Raw genomic sequence first — 20,476 nt, 5'->3', positions numbered from 1 at the left:
ACTAGTACAGTTTCCCCCATCCCCATGGTTCAGTACACAATTAAACATGTCTAAAAAGCATTCTACAACTGGAAAACGCTCATCCAAAAAAGCTAAGAAACCATGCACTGACACCAAAGTTCAGAGCTAGTCTGTTGCCTAATGATATCTATGAATCGGGTGGTATGATGTTCTGCAAATGCTGTCAACATACAATAGACTGGACCCGAAAAGATACCTGCAACGATCATCTAATATCAAAACCCTATCTGAAGAATCACGCCACATATGATGAGAATCATCGAGGTTCTCACTCTCTACAGAGAACAATTGCAGGCAGTATGAAATCTGCAGATGCCAGATGGGAGTTTGTTGAAGTTTTTCTTGTGGTCTTTGCTGAGACTGTCATCTCAGGGGAAAAAATGAAGAAGCTTCGACCTTTCATCTTAAAACACAGCAGTCATGGTGGGAAGCATTGCCTGAAAATAAAGCGGCACTTCGGTAGATTCTGCCTTGTGTTTATCAGGAGCACATGTGGCAGTGCTGGCCTAAATCCATGGGGAAAAAGATTCCAGTGGTCGAAAAGACAACAGATATCGGAGACTGCAGTGTGCTAAATATTATCATAGGTAAGTTTATTTTTCTTTTACTATGATGACAGGTTCTTAAGTAGGTGCTTTTTTATAATGTATGCATTGGTCTTTAGGAAAACATTTGTTATGCTTAGAAAATACTAAACACTTATACAAGTTAAAGTACAGATAATTTAAGAAAAAGCATTTAAGATGCTATAACCCCTTAAAATAGTCTTAACCCTCCTCCCCCAAAAAGCACCAAATTGGGATTTTGGAGCTATTCTATAAAATGCTTGTTAGTAATTTTATCAAACATTTTATATTTAATTTGCATTAGGAAATTTAATTGTTTATTGCAGTGCAGCTGTAATATTATGCTTGTATAATATTAAAAAAAAAAATCTTCAACATTAAATGATACAGTAGTGGATATGAAGCTGGATTTTTTTTTTCCATTACAGATTTTTGAGTTTGTTTAGTAACAAACAAGTAGAAAAATTTTGACATCAGAATATATGTATTTTTAGGTGTTACAGATTAGTACTATTTGACGATGTCATATTCATGGAGAGCCGCAACCACTCCACATTCTCACACTGTGTTCTGGAGTCTATGAATAGGAACCAGCTCAGTCTCAATGATGTTTGTTCAGTTGTAACTGACAATGTTGCATATTGCATCAAAGCATACAAAGAAGCACTGAAATGAGTCATGCCCCAACAGTGTACATGTGACATATCTGTGTCATATAATCAATCTGATAGGTGAGACATGGCAGCATTTTCACTTCTTTAGCAATGTGGCATCTTTCGTTACTTGGATGAAATCTGCCTTCTTCAAAAAGCCAGTCAGAAAGCAAAGATGAGTTGCTTTTCTTAAGTCCGAAGAAGACGTGCACACCATGAAGGTCCCTCCTGAAGCAGTACACACAAGATGGAATAGCTGGTTTCAGGCAGTAAAATATCATGCACAGCACACTGATCTCTACTGGGACTTTTTTGAAAAAGCACAGGCTGAGACAAACCTTTTGACATTACTTAGCAATCAGGAGAAATCAGACTTGCTGAAACTTAAGACAGCTTTCATATCTGAAGCTTGCCCCAAAATAATAACGGCCCTTACCGTCTGTCAGCATCTGACCACCACCCTACAGCTGTCTCAGCTTTCAGTATTCTGGAAGACCTGGGGTCTTGATTTCTGGAACAACCAAAACTTGTGGGTTTGGTGACGAAACTGACAGACTCCTGGATGACTTCTCCATAAGTAAAGAGAGAGAGATCCTGGACAATCTACGTGAAGCCTGTCAGCTTGCTTTTATCACATTCTCCAAACACTGGGATGTCCATCCAGCAAAAGATGTGTTGCAACTGATCTGTTTGTTTGATCCCAGGCAGACTCCACCCATGCAACAAAACATCAATCAGTACAGCAAGCTACCACCTCTCACCTACCCCTGACCAGAACTGTATGAACAATGGCTGGTGTTTCTGCACAGCGCTCAGAATGAGCCCATTCCAGATCCACTGGACCTTTGCACTTACTGGAAGGTTATGAAGGGATGAGTGCCTAAAGTAACAGAGGTTGCCCTACCTTACATCATCTTCCCTGTCAGCTCTGTAGACAGAGAGAGAAGCTTTAGTAAATATAAAAATCTACTTACAGACAAGAGGGAATCACTTTCTGAGGAAAACACAAAAAGACTGACTAACCATAATGTACCACAATGGAGATGTCTGCCAGAGATGGGAAAAATAATGACATTTAAGTTTGTCAGTTTGTAATGCTATTCAGCAGTAAACTGTTGACTTGATAGTGTGAAATTATTTAATCAAATTTGAAATTAATTTAAGCATTCCTTCAGAATATAGGAAGCTTGAAAGTACTGAGTTTAATTTAAAATGGCAACAGTGAGTACTGCAGAGATGAATTATTTTATGTTTAGTGGATTTATTTTTTATTTTTTAATTATTCAAATATAAATTCAGTTAAATCGATGCTATAAGAGACTCTTCTGTGGACTTCTTGTGTTATTGTTCAGCAATGTCAGTTTGATCATATTACCGGGTTCTACTTTAAAGAGTGATTTGAAACGCCTTACTTTTACTGTATATCTACAGGATGTTTCATTTAAATTGTAGGATTTTTTTCTGTAAAATCTGTTTTTCCCGTTGCAATCCAATTCTAAACATTTTTATGCATTTATAGTAAGGCTACTTAATTGTTAATGTGTCAAACAATTTTGATAAAACCATAAAGATGGAATTAATTTTTAAAAAATGGGGGGGGGTCAGAAAATAATAAATCTGAAAATTCGCAATAATAAAACAGAGTTCATAGGGCCCTAAACAAGGATGTTTGTAATAGTCTAGGAGTCAATGAACTACCATGTGATGGCTGTGTAGCTGTGAATGAATGACTAATACTCTCCATGGGAAGGAAACGTGTTAAGCCTTAATAACAAATAGACCAAAGCTTACTGGTAGGAACACACCATCATACGTTACTTTTACCAGAAAGACCGTCTGTAACTTCACTTACAAGTCTAGAAAGTGGTAAACCTATTCAGGACCACACTTCTTACAGCAGTGTCAAAGCTGCAATAGAAGTGTTTTGGCCTTGGCCAGAATTTGTCACCACATACACACCTCTGCCCCAGGATTATGCTCCAGAATCTGAGCTTTCATTTACAAAAAAAAAAAAAAAAAAATCTACCTCTCCTGAGTGAGAGGAGAACCTTTAAAAAAACAAGGAGTGTAACTCTACGCAGCATAGCCTGGAACCATAGCTCTAAGATGTCTGAATTGCCCTATTAATCTCATTGGAGTGTTAACTCTGAAATCTAAAGACGGCAGTACAGATATAAACATTAGCTATTAAATAGTTGCCCCATCGACAATTTCTGTGGTGCAGTCATGTATTTTTTGTACGCGGGTATGTAGCACACTGACAATGCTACTTTGAACCCTTTAAAGATGTACCCCAAATCTACTGGGAAGAGGCCTTCCTATTTTCCTGTGGCAGTGCTAGACTGGAAGGAAACTGAAGGGCATGGATGTTGGTGAAATGGGAGAAATTAAGTTATAGGTCCCAACTGGTTTTATTCCTTTTAGTTGCTCCTTCAAAAGAAGGGACGTTTTATGGTGTTGTATGGCTAATTTACTGCCAACTGAGGAGACGTATCATCTCTCCAGGACTGTCAATCCAGTGAAGTTTTTTCCCCCCCACAAGCACCAAATTAACTATTTTTAAGGAATATTGATTTGAATGGAGATATAGGCTGAAAAGTCTTACAAAGAAGTTATTTATGGGTTTTGTGTTGACGTACTGTTGGGGATACCACTATCTGTGCAGAGAAATATGAGAATTTGTGTGGTACATTTAAAAAGTTTTTGGTGTCAAGTGTCTGGAAATTGGGTTTCCCTGGCAGTTATCACCATTCTGTTTGCAATTACTCCTCAGCCCATTGAATAAACTAGTTGCTAATATTTAGGCTTATAGATTCATAGATACTAAGGTCAGAAGGGACCATTGTGATCATCTAGTCTGACCTCCTGCACAATGCAGGCCATAGAATTTCACCCACCCACTCTTGCGAAAAACCTCTCACCTATGTCTGAGCTACTGAAGTCCTCAAATCATGGTTTAAAGACTTCAAGGAGCAGAGAATCCTCCAGCAAGTGACCTGTACCCCATGCTACAGAGGAAGGCGAAAAACCTCCAGGGCCTCTTCCAATCTGCCCTGCAGGAAAGTTCCTTCCCTACCCCAAATATGGCGATCAGCTAAACCCTGAGCATATGGGCAAGATTCACCAGCCAGATACTACAGAAAATTCTTTCCTGGGTAACTCAGATCCCATCCCATCTAACATCCCATCACAGGCCATTAGGTGTATTTACCATGAATATTTAATTACCAAAATCATGTTATCCCATCATACCATCTCCTCCATAAACTTATCGAGTTTAATCTTAAAGCCAGATAGATCTTTTGCCCCCACTGCTTCCCTTGGAAGGCTATTCCAAAACTTCACTCCTCTGATGGTTAGAAACCTTCGTCTAATTTCAAGTCTAAACTTCCTGGTGGCCAGTTTGTATCCATTTGTTCTTGTGTCCACATTGGTACTGAGCTTAAATAATTCCTCTCCCTCTTCGGTACTGATCCCTCTGATATATTTATAGAGAGCAATCATATCTCCCCTCAACCTTCTTTTAGTTAGGCTAAACAAGCCAAGCTCCTTGAGTCTCCTTTCATAAGACAAGTTTTCCATTCCTCGGATCATCCTAGTAGCCCTTCTCTGTACCTGTTCCAGTTTGAATTCATCCTTCTTAAACATGGGAGACCAGAACTGCACACAGTATTCCAGGTGAGGTCTCACCAGTGCTTTGTATAACGGTACTAAAACCCCCTTATCCCTACTGGAAATACCTCTCCTGATGCATCCCAAGACCGCATTAACTTTTTTCACAGCGATATCACATTGGCAGCTCATAGTCATCCTATGATCAACCAATACTTGGCAGAATAAGAATTTTTTTATAATTTTGGCTGATATCTATGCTTATTTTTAAGAATTTTTTAGATTTTTTTATTTTAAGTTTTCACAGCTGCGCAAGATTATTGGGGGCGTGTCAAACAATTATTTTATGATGTTAAAATTCAAAAAGTTAAAGCTTTAAACTGTTGAAACACAATTTATCAACATATGTCAAAATATATAAATTAAATATCCTTAAATCAACAGATCATACCTGTTTTTACTGTTAATTTGCTAGCACATATATAATAAGTCTACTTCAGAAGTCTTACTCACTGGATTTTGTTTCCAATATATTCTCAAACAGGATTTTTTTTACTTTGCCTAACTATAAATTTTGATTGTTGATGGAAATATGTTTGTCTGTTTTTGTGTGCATGGTAAAATCTGTTTAGATTTTTCTTTTTTAAATGGTGGTAATGCTGCCAAGCCTGCTAATATACTGTTGCCAACCTCACTGATGTTTTGAGTCATCGAATCATAGAATCCTAGGACTGGAAAGAATCTTGAGAGGTCTTCTAGTCCAGTCCTCTGCACTCACAACAGGACTAAGTATTATCTAGACCACGCCTGACAGGTGTTCAGAGGTTTTTGAAAGCAGCTTAGACAATGACAGAGATTCCACATCCTCTCTAGGCAATCTATTCCAGTGCTTTTAACCACCCTGACAGGAAGATTTTCCTCATGTCCAACCTAAACTTCCCTTGCTGCAATTAAAGCCTGTTGTTTCTTGTCCTATCCCCAGAGGTTAGCTAGAACAATTTTTCTTCCTCCTCCTTTAAACAACCTTTTATGTACTTGAAAACTGTTATCATGTCCCCCCTCAGTCTTCTCTTCTCCAGGCTAAACAAACTCAGTTCTTTCAGTCTTTCCTCAGAGGCCATGTTTTCTAGATCTTTAATCCTTTTTCTTACTCTCCTCTGAACTTTCTCCAATTTGTCCACATCTTTCCTGAAATGTGGCACTCAGAACTGGACACAATACTCCACTTGAGGCTTAATTAGTGCAGAGTAGAGCAGAAGAATTACTTCTTGTGTCTTGCTTACATCACACCTGTACTACATCCCAGAATATTTGCACTTTTGTTTGTTTTTTGGTTTTGTTTGTTTGTTTGCAATAGTGTTACACTGTTGACTCATATTTCTCTTGTGATCCACTATGACCCCCAAATTCCCTTCCGCAGTACCTCTTTCTAGGTAGTCATTTTCCATTTTGTATGTATGCAACTGATTGTTCCTTCCTAAGTGGAGTATTTTGCATTTGTCCTTATTGAATTTCATCCTGTTTACTTCGAACCATTTCTCCAATTTGTCCAGATCATTTTGAATTTTAATGCTATCCTTCAAAGCACTTGCTGCCCTTCACAGCTTGGTATCATCCTCAAACTTTATAAGTATACTCTCTATGCTATTATCTAAATCATTGCTGAAGATATTGAACAGAACCGGACCCAGAACCAATCCATGCGGGACCCTAGGTGATATGCCCTTCCAGTTTGACCCTGATAACTACTCTCTGGCACCCACCTTATAATAGCTCCATCTAGGCTGCATTTCCCTAGTTTGTTTATGAAAAGGTCATGTGAGACGGTATCAAAAGCCTTCCTAAAGTCAAGATATACCACATCTTTGACAACCCCAATCCTTGTCAAAGAAAGCTATTGGATTGGTTTGACAGGATTTGTTCATGACAAATCCATGCTGACTTTTACTTATCTTTTTATCTACTAGGTGTTTGTAAATTGATTGCTTAATTATTCGCTCCAGTATCTTTTCGGGTACTGAAGTTAAGCTGACTGGTCAGTAATTCCCTGGTTTGTCCTTATTCCCCTTTTTTATAGATTGGCACTATATTTGCCCTTTTCCAGTCCTCTGGAATCTCTCATCTTCCATGATTTTTTTAAGATATCTCCTTACTCAACTCCTTGAGTTATTCTAGGATGTATTTCATCCGGCCCTGGAGACTTGAAGAAATCTAACTTGTCTAAGTAATTTTTAAGTAGTTCTTTCCCTATTTTAGCCTCAGATCCTACCTCATTTTCACTGGAGTTCACTGTGTTAGAAATCCAATCGCTACTAAACTTTTTGGTGAAAACTGAAACAAAGAAGTTGTTCAGCACTTCTGCCATTTTCACGTTTTCTGTTATTGTTTTTTCCCACCTCAGTGAGTAATGGGCCGACCCTGTCCTGGGTCTTCCTCTTGCTTCTAATGTATTGTCAAAATGTTTTCTTGTTACCGTTTGTCTCTAGCTAGTTTAATCTCGTTTTGCATCTTGGCCTTTCTAATTTTATCGCTACATGCTTGTGTTTGTTTATATTCATCCTTCGTAATTTGATCTAGTTTCTACTGTTCGTAGGACTCTTTTTTGAGTTTCAGATCATTGAAGATCTCCTGGTTAAGCAAATACTGGCCTCTTGCCATCCTTCCTAACTTTCCTATGGAGTGGGATAGTTTGCTCTTGTGCCGTTAATGTTGCCTTGAAAAATTGCCAACTCTCTTGAACTGTTTCCTCCCGGTAGTCTTGCTTTGCATGGGTTCTTATCTACCAACTCCCTGAGATGCTAAAGTCTGCCTTCTTGAAATCCATTATCTTTATTGTGCTCTTTTCCCTCCTACCATTCCTTAGAATCTTGATCACTTTCACTCAAGCTGTCTTCCACTTTCAAATTCTCAACCAGTTCCTCCCTATTGGCCAAAATCAAATCTAGAACAGCCTCTCCCCTAATAGCTTTCTCCACCTTGTGCAATAAAAAATGGTCTCCAATACATTCCAAAAACTTGGTGGATAATCTGTCCCCTGCTGTGTTATTTTCCCAACAGGTGTCTTTGTAGTTGAAGTCCCTCACTGAGTATGAGTTGTCATACTCTGATTCACATGAATGGCATGATTACAAATACCTGTATAGATTTGATGGTAACACTGATATTGAAAGGAATTGTTTTTACTGTGACCACGTTTGCTGTTCAGTTTACTGGTATTTCTTAAACTCACTTTAACATGTACACACTTTTTGAGTGCATAAACTCTTCAGTGTGTGTGGCGCACAGCACAGTAGAAGTACTTGACTTCAAATGCACTAGGATGTTCTTCCTTTTCTATGGGATCTTTTATAAGTATAAAGCTAGGTTAGTCTCTTGAAGTGAAGAATAACTGCAAGTGTTACAGGTCTGGCAGTGATGACACACTTGCCCTCACTGAGAGAGCCACTCAGTAATGAGAACCTCACCATGTGCTCAGATGAGTTTAAGCCAGACTTGCAAAAATGCTCAGAATGCTTTGTTTCAAAGAGTTTACTGCAGTTTTCGGTAACTTTTCTCTTTTTTTACACTTAAAACTGTAGCTGTTCAAATGAGCAACCCGTAGCCGAGGAAGAGTCCAGACTATGTGTGTATGGTAGTTAGAGCTCAGATTAATAACTTCCTTTGGTTTGGAATAGAGATGCCTGATTTTTGACCAAATGAAGGTTGCCATGGCACTTGCCAGGAGCCTGACGGCTACCCTGTTTGCATAAAACGAAGCAGATTGTAGCTGCCTCTCATCAGTACAGAATTGTGGCTTGCAGAAACTACAGGTCCCAGCATGCAATTTGTGACCTGCTTTGATTAGGTACCAGCAGGCACTGGTGCATTTTGATCTAAGCACCCTTGGTTGCTTAGATGAAGATGGGGCAACAGCATGCTGGGACTGTTCAATGGGCTGTGCTTCGGTATTCGTGTGCAATGGTAACAGGGCTAAAAGGTATTTTAACATGTAAAATAAGCTGTTGCTACCTGGGAGCAGAATTGTTGAGTAGGATCTATAGTCGCTTTTCTCACCATCAATGGAGTTCTCTCACAAAGCACCAGACCACTGGAGTGCATTTTAATGTGTAAAATGAACTGATATTGCCTGGAAATAGATCTTTGCTCTCACCCTGATTTACCTTGTGGCATTGGAGCCCAGGCTACTCATAAGGTGATCTTGCTGTGCAAAAGAGCTTTTGGGGCTGTGATGACACTGTTTACATAGTACAGTGATTGGTCCTATACCAAATCCTATGTAGACAGACAAATGTAAAATGATTTGATAAGGACAGCACAGTAAGATTAACCAATGTCACCCTCAGAGTAACAGTGTTGCTTAACTTCACCATCTTGCAGCATAATGCTGGCTCTGAACCGGCAACACACCAATTTGTACAGATTGAGTCCAGAATGCTGTTTTGCTTTCAAAAGTTACATTATATATTTTTTTTGAGCAAGTATATGTAATTGCAAGGCCCAAGCCTGCTACTTAAAAGCCTCTTTTCTATCCTTTTCTTTGTCTTCCTTCCCCTTTCTACACTACACTTATGCTTGGAATATTTTCCCTGTTCTCTGATCCAAATACCCTCTATGAAAGACAAAATTTGTTCTTGATTGCAGCATTTTGCAATTGAACTTTTATCAGATGCGCTAATACATTTTGTCTGAATGCATTGCTTGTCTGTCTTACAGTCTAAGCTGGGGTAGACAGTAAGCAGACCGTGGGCCAAATCCGGACTGCCAAATGCTTTTGAACAAACTGTGAAATTTACTTATCGCTATTGTTATTATTTTTGTATTATTTTCTCTGGAATCTGGACTTTGACTATACCTTTGGACCTTGACAGAAAATAATTGATTACCCCTGGTCTAAGCTGTATATTCCTCTGTTAAAAGAAAAGGAGTACTAGTGGCACCTTAGAGACTAACCAATTTATTTGAGCATAAGCTTTCGTGAGCTACAGCTCACTTCATCGGATGCATTCAGTGGAAAATACAGTGAGGAGATTTATATACACACAACATGAAAAAATGGGTGTTATCATACACACCGTAAGGATAGTGATCACTTAAGATGAGCTATTACCAGCAGGGGGTGGGGAGGGAAGAAGACCTTTTGTAGTGATAATCAAGGTGGGCCATTTCCAGCATTACCAGGAATGTCTGAGGAACATTGGGGGTGGGGGAGGAATAAACATGGGGAAATAGTTTTACTTTGTTTAATGACCCATCCACTCCCAGTCTCTATTCAAGCCTAAGTTAATTGTATCCAGTTTGCAGATTAATTCCAATTCAGCAGTCTCTCATTGGAGTCTGTTTTTGAAGTTTTTTTGTTGTAATATTGCGACCTTTAGGTCTGTAATCGAGTGACCAGAGAGATTGAAGTGTTCTCCGACTGGTTTATGAATGTTATAATTCTTGACATCTGATTTGTGTCCATTTATTCTTTTACGTAGAGACTGTCCAGTTTACCCAATGTACATGGCAGAGGGGCATTCTTGGCACATGATGGCATATATCACATTGGTAGATGTGCAGGTGAACGAGCCTCTGATAGTGTGGCTGATGTTATTAGGCCCTATGATGGTGTCCCCTGAATAGATATGTGGCCAGAGTTGGCAACGGGCTTTGTTGCAAGGATAGGTTCCTGGGTTAGTGGTTCTGCTGTGTGGTGTGTGGTTGCTGGAGAGTATTTGCTTCAGGTTGGGGGGCTGTCTGTAGGCAAGGACTGGCCTGTCTCCCAAGATTTGTGAGAGTGGTGGGTCGTCCTTCAGGATAGGTTGTAGATCCTTGATGATGCGTTGGAGAGGTTTTAGTTGGGGGCTGGAGGTGATGGCTAGTGGCGTTCTGTTACTTTCTTTGTTGGGTCAAAGTTGAGGACAAAGTGACTTCTGGGTATTCTTCTGGCTCTGTCAATTTGTTTCTTCACTTCAGCAGGTGGGTACTGTAGTTGTAAGAATGTTTGATAGAGATCTTGTAGGTGTTTGTCTCTGTCTGAGGGGTTGGAGCAAATGTGGTTGTATCGTAGAGCTTGGCTGTAGATGATGGATCGTGTGGTGTGGTCTGGGTGAAAGCTGGAGGCATGTAGGTAGGAATAGCGGTCAGTAGGTTTCCGATATAGGGTGGTGGTGATGTTACCATCGCTTATTAGCACCGTAGTGTCCAGGAAGTGGCTCTCTTGTGTGGACTGGACCAGGCTGAGGTTGATGTTGGGATGGAAATTGTTGAAATCATGGTGGAATTCCTCAAGGGCTTCTTTTCCTTGGGTCCAGATGATGAAGATGTTGTCAATGTAGCGCAAGTAGAGTAGGGGCATTAGGGGACGAGAGCTGAGGAAGCGTTGTTCTAAGTCAGCCATAAAAATGTTGGTATACTGTGGGGCCATGCGGGTACCCATAACAGTGCCGCTGGCTTGAAAGTATACATTGTCCCCAAATGTGAAATAGTTATGGGTGAGGACAAAGTTCAGCCACCAGGTTTGCCGTGACATTATCGGAGATACTGTTCCTGACGACTTGTAGTCCATCTTTGTGTAGTCCATCATGCAGTGTGTATGATAACACCCATTTTTCATGTTGTGTGTGTATATAAATCTCCTCACTGTATTTTCCACTGAATGCATCCGATGAAGTGAGCTGTAGCTCACGAAAGCTTATGCTCAGATAAATTGGTTAGTCTCTAAGGTGCCACTAGTCCTCCTTTTCTTTTTGCAAATACAGACTAACACAGCTGCTACTCTGATTCCTCTGTTAGAAGGCGAGCGTTCTGTCTGAGCATAGGAAATACACATCTCTGCTACAGTGGAGAGCGGATCTGATGTAAAATTTAGTCTTGTATTTCATTCAGACAAGCACATTCCAATTTAAAGTCATTTTCACTGCAACAGTGAGTAATTTAGCCCTCAGGCTAAGTAGAAATTAGAAGATTTTAACCTTCCGCTGATCTCTCCAAAAGACACGAAGCAGACATAAAAGATTCTGTTGCTTCCAAACGCTATTGTACTGGATGGGATGCGTTCTACGAGGAAGTGCAGCGTACAGATTTCTCATCTGATTGATTGTACGCCAGTCTTCTTTTGGTAAACTTTGAAGAAAAGAGGCTAAGCCAGGCCAGAATTAAAATAACTGAGAGTCCTGGAAATTGACACAACCCACATGAAAATTCACAATTCTATTGATCGTTCATTCTCTCTTAAATGTGACATACAAAATGTTAAAAGTGGGACCTGTGCCCTTTAATCCTTTTTTATTACAGGTTTATGTGTTGTATAAAAAAGTCCTGAAAGGGGTTTTGGTTTTGTTTTGTTTTGTTTTTTGATTCTGCTTGTTTTTACATGGGAAATCCGGGGGTTCTCTAGGTTGGAAAACTCTCCCTGGTGACTGGAGAGCTCAGTGACAGACACCACAGGAGTCTTGAGAGCAGAAGCGACTTTTTGTTAACTATGTTGTAAAACAGTGTTCACACCTATAGCTTAACCATTCTGTTTTGGAGAAAGGATGCCTTTGTTAAAGGTTCATCAGCAGCACCTTCAGTTACTGCATTGGAGCTCACAATAAAAATCACTTGAGATTCCTGCTAAATGTTGACATGCCTGGTATATAAAAAGCAAAGAACAAGCCAAAGAAAAAACATCCGGCCCTATTTGTATGTTGTGATAAAGGAATAAAAATTGGCACTAGCCCAGTCGGTGTAGTAGTTAAAAAGCAAGAACTGGGTAAAATAACCTCAACTAAACTCCATATTCTCCAAATGAGAAGTGAGTAAATTCCATTTATCGTGGATTACACCCCTGAGCATCAGTGCTTTTGAAATCCTTTACAGGTCACCTTTAAAATAGGCTTTGTTGAATCAAGTGTGATGTGTGCAGGCGTTTTTGGTCATGGCTTACTGTTGAGCAGGTCTTGTTTACTATAGAAGTTGACTGAATCCTCCTTTGGCATTTTAGGGCCTGCAGTAGTCCCTCATCAGTACTATGGAGTTACTCCCTGGGGAGTTTATCCTGCTAGTCTTTTCCAACAGCAAGCTGCAGCAGCTGCCGCTGCAACTAACTCAGCAAATCAGCAAACCACTCAACAGACCCAACAGGGACAACAACAGGTAAGTGGCAGTGTCTTGCAGGTACAGTTGGTACCTGGGATTTACATAAGTATGCTCATATATGTTAAAGAATTGCTATTTCCAGTGACAACACGTGAACAGATGTGAGACTCAGTTGATTCAAAAGACCTTGGTCTCTTTAGAATAGAGGAGAAAGTATTACCTGTAAACTAACCATTTGGGATCATACCGTTCTTTCTGTGTTTTGGAGTTTCCTGTATGCGGTCTGGCAGTGATGGTCTCTTTTGCACAACATTATTTGCTGCCAAATCAAAACCAGTCAGTAGTGAAAGGAGGAAACTTAAAAATAGCTTCTTGCTGCTTCAGATATCTGGCTAAACCCCTGTTGGAAGTTGTAACTAGCAGAACAGTAGAATAGAAGTGTTAGGTCTTATTTCAGTTCCAGCACATAAAGGAGATAGGGGACAGCTGTTGGCAAGTTTAAGCAAAGTAGTTTTTAAAAAGTGAGTATATTGCAGCAAAAAGAAATCCATGAATGAGCATTAAAATTATGCAAAGCAGGTTTAATGGGGAAAAGGCATTTGTGTGAAAAAATTGCATTAGGAATAAGATGTTTCCATCAGATAGCAATAGCCATAGCTCTGTTGCTGTTGACTATCTGCAGCTCTGAAGCTATAACAGTTTTAATATGATGGAAGCAGCTTAATCTTAGCACATTTTTTTTCATACTGATGCATTTCCCACCTCATACTCAACCCATTTTCCATCTGAGAAGGAGGGATGAGATTTCTTTCTGTGCAAATGTGGGTTGCTTCAACATTTGCCCAGTTTAAAAAAAACGAATATTTTTAGACTTGTGTATTATCTGTCCTCCCCTCTCCCCTTCATTCACTGTAATGTTTCAGAAACAAAAAAAACCTACTAACATTCCCATTTCCCAGTGTCTGAAGCAAAAGAACCTTGAAGTTTGCTGCTCTTCCTTCTTCCTTGTTCACATTTTCAGATGGCAGCAGCACTGTGCAAATCAAGGTGGATCTTGCATGCCTGTTTGCAGAAACTCTAGCCGTGACATAGAGGCAAATATGTTCTGAAAATGTAGGATCCCAAAGAACCCAAACATGGAGCAAATTTTAAGATCTTTCACAACACTGTTAGCACCAAGTTTGGTTATTTAGATTGTAATCTCTGTGGGGCAGGCACTATCTCTGGTTATATGTCTGTATAGCATCTAACACAAAGGACCTTGAGATGCTACTGTAATGCAACACATGTAAATTTATCTTCACCAAATGTGTGTCACGATTAAAAAGTGCTTTTGCTGCCAATGGCAAAGTTGCCATGCTTGTAAATCCTCAAGCTCAGATGCCTGCAATACCTAGGCACAAAGGGAGAGCTCCGTTGCCTTGGCTTTAACTTTTCTTATGACTAAGGTTAAGATTTTGTCAGTTATTTTTAGAAAAAGTCACAGACAGGTTGCGGGCAATATACAAAAATTCATGGAAGCCTGTGACCTGTCAGTGACTTTTACTTAAAATAATGGTTGGGTTGGCCAGCAGATGATTGAAGCCCAGGGATTGGGGTAGGAACAGAGCCCAATCCCTGCTGCTGGCTAAGGGGTTTCCAGCACCCGCTGCTGCAGCAGGCAGCTCCACGGGCCTCCACTGCAGCCTCAGCAGCTGGAGCTCTGGGGACCTGTCCCAGCAGTGCCCGGAGGCTCTGGAGCCTCCCCTTGGGGTGGCTGGGGCTGAAGTGGAAAATGTTACGGAGGTCTCTGAAGATCACGGAATTCGTGACATCATCTTATCCTTACTTATGACTTACATTGATCTGTATCACAAACTTGGTATTTCCTAAACATCACTTTTTGTGTGTTTCATTCCTCTCTTACGAGGGTTTTTAAGAGCTGAAAATCCCTTATAGAAGTGTATGAGAGTTCAGATGATAGGCCATAACAGTCTGGATCCCTTAGGTCTTTTAGTAAGTATTTATGGAGACTCTAAGGGCTTGTCTACACAGGGACACTCAGAAAAATTAATCCGGGTTACCTAAAGGTATTAAAGTAGATTAGTTAAACCACATTGAACCCCTTTGTGGACTCTGTTAATTTAAGTTAATATGACCTTAATTTAATTTAGTTTAATTTGCTTTGGAAATGAGTTAATTCAAACCAAATTAAGGCCACTTAGGGGAAAAAAACTAGATGGAAAGGAGGAATGTGAGAGGCGATGCAATATGGAAAAGGCCAGCCAGGCTGTTTGGGTGGTTGGTTTGTTTGTTTGTTTTTTGGCCTTTATCTGCACTACAACAAGGAGTATAAAGAATTTAAGAAGTAGAAGTTCAAAATGAATAAAATGAAATCATTTTTTACATCAGCATAAAATTAGCCTCTGAAACTCTACTGCAGGACAATATGGAGGCAAATACTTTTGTGATTTAACCAATGCTTATAGAAATAAGTGTGTGCAGCAGTAATGAGGACCAACTACTGAGCGGATCACCAGCTGGAATCAGAAGAAATTTCCACATGATAATATTGCAAATAAGATATATAATGCGGCTTATATCTTCTCTGAAGCAACTATATTTGGTCGTTGTCAGAGAGATGGACTGTTGTTTTGTTCCAGTATTACAAGTCATTTGTCATAAAAATGCATATTAATATCAATTTTTAATGCAGCAAGACTTGAACTATAAAGAGAGTTAGAACATTCTGAAAACTCTTACTAACTTAGCTAAGCTATTAATGTTAGTTGAGTACATATTAGCTCTTTAAAATGCGTATTTTATTAACAGTAACAACCCTTATTAGATGTAGATCAGGTGAGTGCTAAATTAGTGCCTACAAGCGTGTGAGAGTGGAAAATGAAAATGACTCTGAAAGTACTGATATAATGTGATGTGGAACGATAGTTAAATTGTGTTACTTAAGGTGGTTTTTCATTATAGCAAAATAAAAATGCATCATAAATAGTCTGCATCTGTATGGAAATCTAGAAAGTTAACTTAATATTCAACTCAGTATTTTCTGTTTCAAAAATAACTTCCAGATTAATGTTATAATAAATTATTCCATTGTTGCTAAACTCTCCCAGCTCAAGATGGATGATAAAAGGGCTGCTGGTGGCACCACAGTTCCTTTGTTTGTAGTCATCCTTACTATCATGACATGAGTAAGAATAGTCTCTGCCCCTCTCATTTTATACCTCAGAAATGCATGCTAATCTGAATTTCAAGCTCTGCATCCACCCTCTCAGATGTATTTACCTAAAACTTGTGCACATATCCAGAGATTGCAAGTTAGATGTCTTTGAGGCTTGAACCTGCTATATTTAGTTCAGAACTAATGCTGAAAACCCACTGCTAAACCAAACACCAAGTCAGGGAGAACATAGTTTAACAACCAGTATCTAATGATTCTTCAGGGCTAGAAACAAAATAAATCTGTTATACTGCTGGAAATCAGAGAGGTACCATCTTTGCAGTGGTATAAAGCATTTGCTTTTTAGCTCTTGCATGTTGAGAGTTACTGGACCTTACGTGCTCTTTCTACATGCCATCTTCTCCACTATATAGCTAGCATCTGGACTTAGCAGCTGCTGTCTTTAGAACTGCTAGAACCAGAAACAAATGCTTTGTACCATCTTAAAGCCCTTCCAGATAAAATAAAGCAATAATCTTTCACTCCATTGATTCTGGACCAGTTATGAGAAGGGCAATTTTTGCTTCCTGACGACAAAGTCAATCTTCAAACATCCGCACTTGGCAAGTCACCAACATGCGCGGTTGAACTGAGCTTCCACACTTACACCAAGAAATGCAGGCACTGGTAAAGCAGAAGAAACGAAGTGTGACAGATTTGCCATTTAGGCTTGGCATTCAGAGTAGGGTCCTGCACCCTGTAAATCAGGTATATGCTGAAATGGCTTTTGGAGTGGTTATTGGCTGGTTCAAAAACCATGTATCATAGATATAACCTGTAGTATCTGTCATTATTTTTACAGCCCCAAAAGTGGCCAAAGTGCTTTAGACTTAAAAATGTGTGTATATATTTTAAACGCAAACCTTTCTTCCCCCGCGAGACACACCTTGCATTTCTGAGGGAAATCCTCCCAGGTGCTCCCTTGGAAGAAGTGCTGCTCACATGTTGCTGTGATTTTTTTCAGAACTCGTTTGGGAAACCTAGCTTTTCATTTAAAAATACCAGTTTTGCCCTCATTCCCCTGTGCTTTAGTGGTTTCCAAAAGTGTGGCGATGATGATCCACTTGCCCTCACTGAGAACACTGTTCGGTAATGAGAACCTTGAAGAGCTGAGCCAGCAGTTTTGGAAACCTGCTAGAATGATGTATGTGGATACGTTCTCTTTCTTGCTTGGGACATCCCAAAGAGGATGGCAGATTCATAAAAACACCAATATTTCACTTGCTGTGACATATCCTTCATTATGAATGTTCAGTATATTGCACCAGCGTTGTGCAGGCTCATCAGTTCACTGCAGCTGTTGAAACCACTTAGACTGGAGGTGGGTTGAGTGTCTGTGAAAATCTGTTAACTACACTCTTCTCTCTTTTGGTGCGCCAAGTAAATATTTGCTTCTAATAACTTTGAGGGAGGCGGGCAGGAGACACCTTTCTATGTGATCTGTTGTTGTAAAATGTCTAACGTGCGTGGCACCACGTGACAGCTTTTAATAGGCTGAACTCCCAAGTGGGTGCACGCTTTTTCATAACCACTTGAATTAGTAGGCTTTCACAGATAAACCTCAGAGCAGTTAATACATCACACACTTTAACTGCAAAGGCTACATGTAAAAGTCATTGTGTGATCTTGTTATTGAAGGGGTCACTGTTTCACAGATGGGTCTACAGCTTGGAAAAACTCAAGCCAAGCCACCATGTCTCACTAGCCTGTGAGAACTAAACTGAGTGTTTCTTCATTTCTGCTCAAGTTGGTAAGCTTTAAGTGTCGTCTCTGTGCACATCAGTAGCCAGATGTGTTATTTTCAAAGGACAAATACCAATAACCATCCTTTTCCAGGAGCAGTGACTGTTTCTTAAAGATTTGTTTAGAATGGTGTAAGTTAGAGATGTATGGAAACAGGAATGAAAAGGTTAGTGGGTGAAATTTTCCCAGGTCAGGTCCAGTAAACTTGACAGGGGCATCTTTAGGTATCATGAAAGCATTTGTACCCATTTTGACATCAGGTCTTCTAAGTTTAATACTTCAGTATGTATAAGACTTTGTAACTGAGAGCATAGTCCACTAAGAATAGAGAGAAGAAAAACTACGCTAATTGTCACATATTTGTCATAGCACAGCGGTTCTCAAACTGTGGGTCAGGACCGCAAAATGGGTCGCGACACCATTTTAGTGGGGTCACCAGGCTGGCTTAGACTTGTTGGGGCCCAGGGCTGAAGCTGAAGCCCGAGCCCCACCAGCTGGGGCTGAAAGGGTTACAGGCCTCCTGCCTGGGGCTGAAGCCCTTTGGCTTCTCCTCCCCACCCACTTCCCCCGCACGGGGTGATGGGGCTCAGACTTTGGCCCCCCATCCTGGGCCGTGAGACTCGGCGGGTTCAGGCTTCAGTCCCCCATCCTGGGGTCATGAAGTAATTTTTGTTGTCAGAAAGGGGTCGTGGTACAATTAAGTTTGAGAATCCCTGTCATAGTGCATAGGAAGCTGTACACTTAACTAGAGAGACAAGGTGGGTGAGATAATCTTTTATGGAACCAACTTCTGTTGGTGAGAGAGGCAAGCTTTTCAGTTTACACAGGACTCTCCTTCAGGTGGCCTGAAAGCTTCATTGAAAGCTTGTCTCTCTCACCAACAGAAGTTAGTCCAATAAAAGACATTACCTCACCCACCTTGTTTCTCTAATATCCTGGGCTGTATTCATGGCCAAAACAACACTGCATAAACTTCTTGACTAGACTGTTCATGAAAGCTGTAGAAATGTTTTCAGTTATTTTGACTTATACACTAGTTTCAAAGCAGACAGACTAGTCAATGATCCTGTTTTTCACTCAGGTTCTCCGTGGAGGAGCCAGTCAGCGTCCTTTGACTCCAAATCAGAACCAGCAGGGACAGCAGACTGATCCACTCGTGGCAGCTGCAGCAGTAAACTCTGCTCTTGCTTTTGGACAAGGCCTGGCAGCAGGGATGCCAGGTATGGACTCTGTCAATGCCCATTAAGCAAAGGAGCGCACTAGATAAACTGCTACTAATATTCTTTGAACCAGCCATGCTTTCTGATGGTTTAAATCCCTTTGTCAAAGGTGAAAAGAAATATTATCTCCTGTCCTGCTTCACTTACTCTTAGGATACAGGTTAAATACACTTACTCTTAGGATAAAGTCAGAAGAGAATACGTTCGGTAGCTTGGCTGTTTGAAGGAATTAATGACTTCTGTTGAAATTTCAAGTTTTGGGTATCTATTGTATCTTTATAGATCTTTGCCTTGGGTGAAATCCTGGCCACAATAAAGTGAGTAGCAAAACCCCCATCGACTGTAATGGAGCTAGGATTTCACCCTCATATAATACGCCCACGATTTTATGTAGACGCTAGTGGTTTTAAAAATAATAATTACAATAAATTAAGTTGTCTAATGTGGTTTGTCACAACTGTTTCTGTCTGTACCATGGAAGCCAGTGAGGAAGATGGTCACGATCAGCTGAGAATTTAGTCTTCCACTGTATTGGGTCTTTTGTGGAGCCTAGGTAGGCTGACATCTTTCTTCCTCAGCAACCTACATCATCACTTCCCAATAGCTGTTCCTGTGGGGGCACATGCAGGCAGCCTCGCTGTCAAGAACACCAAGGTCTGCAGAAGATGAGCTCCCATAACATTAGCTGTGACCCACAAGACTGTTACAAACTCTCTTGTCCTATAAACTGCAGTATTGTAAAGTATACAGGCCATTAGTGACATGCTAAGGGGATATAAGTATGTCTGGTTGGTCAGAGTTAGGTTAAGTGAATGTTCTATAACTTGTCAGCCTGAAGTCTCTTGCTTGGGAATTCCATATGGGTATAGGCCTTCATATGACTTTGAGTGTAAATGTAGAAGGCTTTATTTTGATTATAGAGTGAAAGGTAACATGCATGTTGCAAGGTGTGTTTGATCTATAGGTAGCCTCAAATTGGGCATTATTAATACTACTTGGGCCAAATTTTCAAAAGGGCTCAGCCTCCATTGAGAAATGTTAAGCACTTCTGAAAATCTAATCACTTGGGTTAGGCATCTAAATGGGAGTTGCCCTTTCTTGACAATCTGGCCCTTGACTTTGGGAGGGCAGTGATTGACAATGTGTATCAGCAGCCCCTCTTTGTGATCAGATGTTGGGATATTCTGCATCAGCCAAGCTTTATAATGTAGTGTTCGGGTGTGTGCACAATAATACTGGTGTAGTTAAAGTGGTAGAGCTGCCCCCACCCTCACCAGTATGGACACGGGGTAGTGGTATAAAAGGCACCTTACACATGTATAGCTTATTCCTGTAAGGGAAGGGAAATAAGTTGTGCTGGTAGGACTACTTTAGTGTGAACTC

General features: G+C 40.3%; 1 protein-coding gene and 2 non-coding genes across 16 annotated transcripts in view; all 3 read left to right on the top strand.

Annotated features, from left to right (window-relative positions):
* Nucleotides 1–20,476, top strand: part of PUM1 (pumilio RNA binding family member 1) — a 135,420-nt gene that overhangs the window by 86,007 nt on the left and 28,937 nt on the right. For all 14 annotated transcript variants that reach the window (XM_037882043.2, XM_043532006.1, XM_037882039.2 and 11 more), the window contains 2 exons: nt 12,819–12,970; nt 18,955–19,093. In XM_037882043.2, coding sequence (XP_037737971.1) covers nt 12,819–12,970; nt 18,955–19,093 — 291 coding nt within the window. The remainder of the gene's footprint in view (nt 1–12,818; nt 12,971–18,954; nt 19,094–20,476) is intronic.
* Nucleotides 8,257–8,343, top strand: LOC114020905. The gene has a single exon (XR_003565631.1). It is a non-coding gene; the product is annotated as a small nucleolar RNA SNORD103/SNORD85 (small nucleolar RNA).
* Nucleotides 17,176–17,249, top strand: LOC114020904. The gene has a single exon (XR_003565630.1). It is a non-coding gene; the product is annotated as a small nucleolar RNA SNORD103/SNORD85 (small nucleolar RNA).

Source organism: Chelonia mydas, chromosome 19 (genome assembly GCF_015237465.2).
Source record: "Chelonia mydas isolate rCheMyd1 chromosome 19, rCheMyd1.pri.v2, whole genome shotgun sequence".
In the NCBI taxonomy this organism is placed as follows: domain Eukaryota; kingdom Metazoa; phylum Chordata; order Testudines; family Cheloniidae; genus Chelonia; species Chelonia mydas.
The sequence above is the reverse complement of the archived record's forward strand: the minus strand, read 5'-3'. Positions and strand labels throughout refer to the sequence as shown.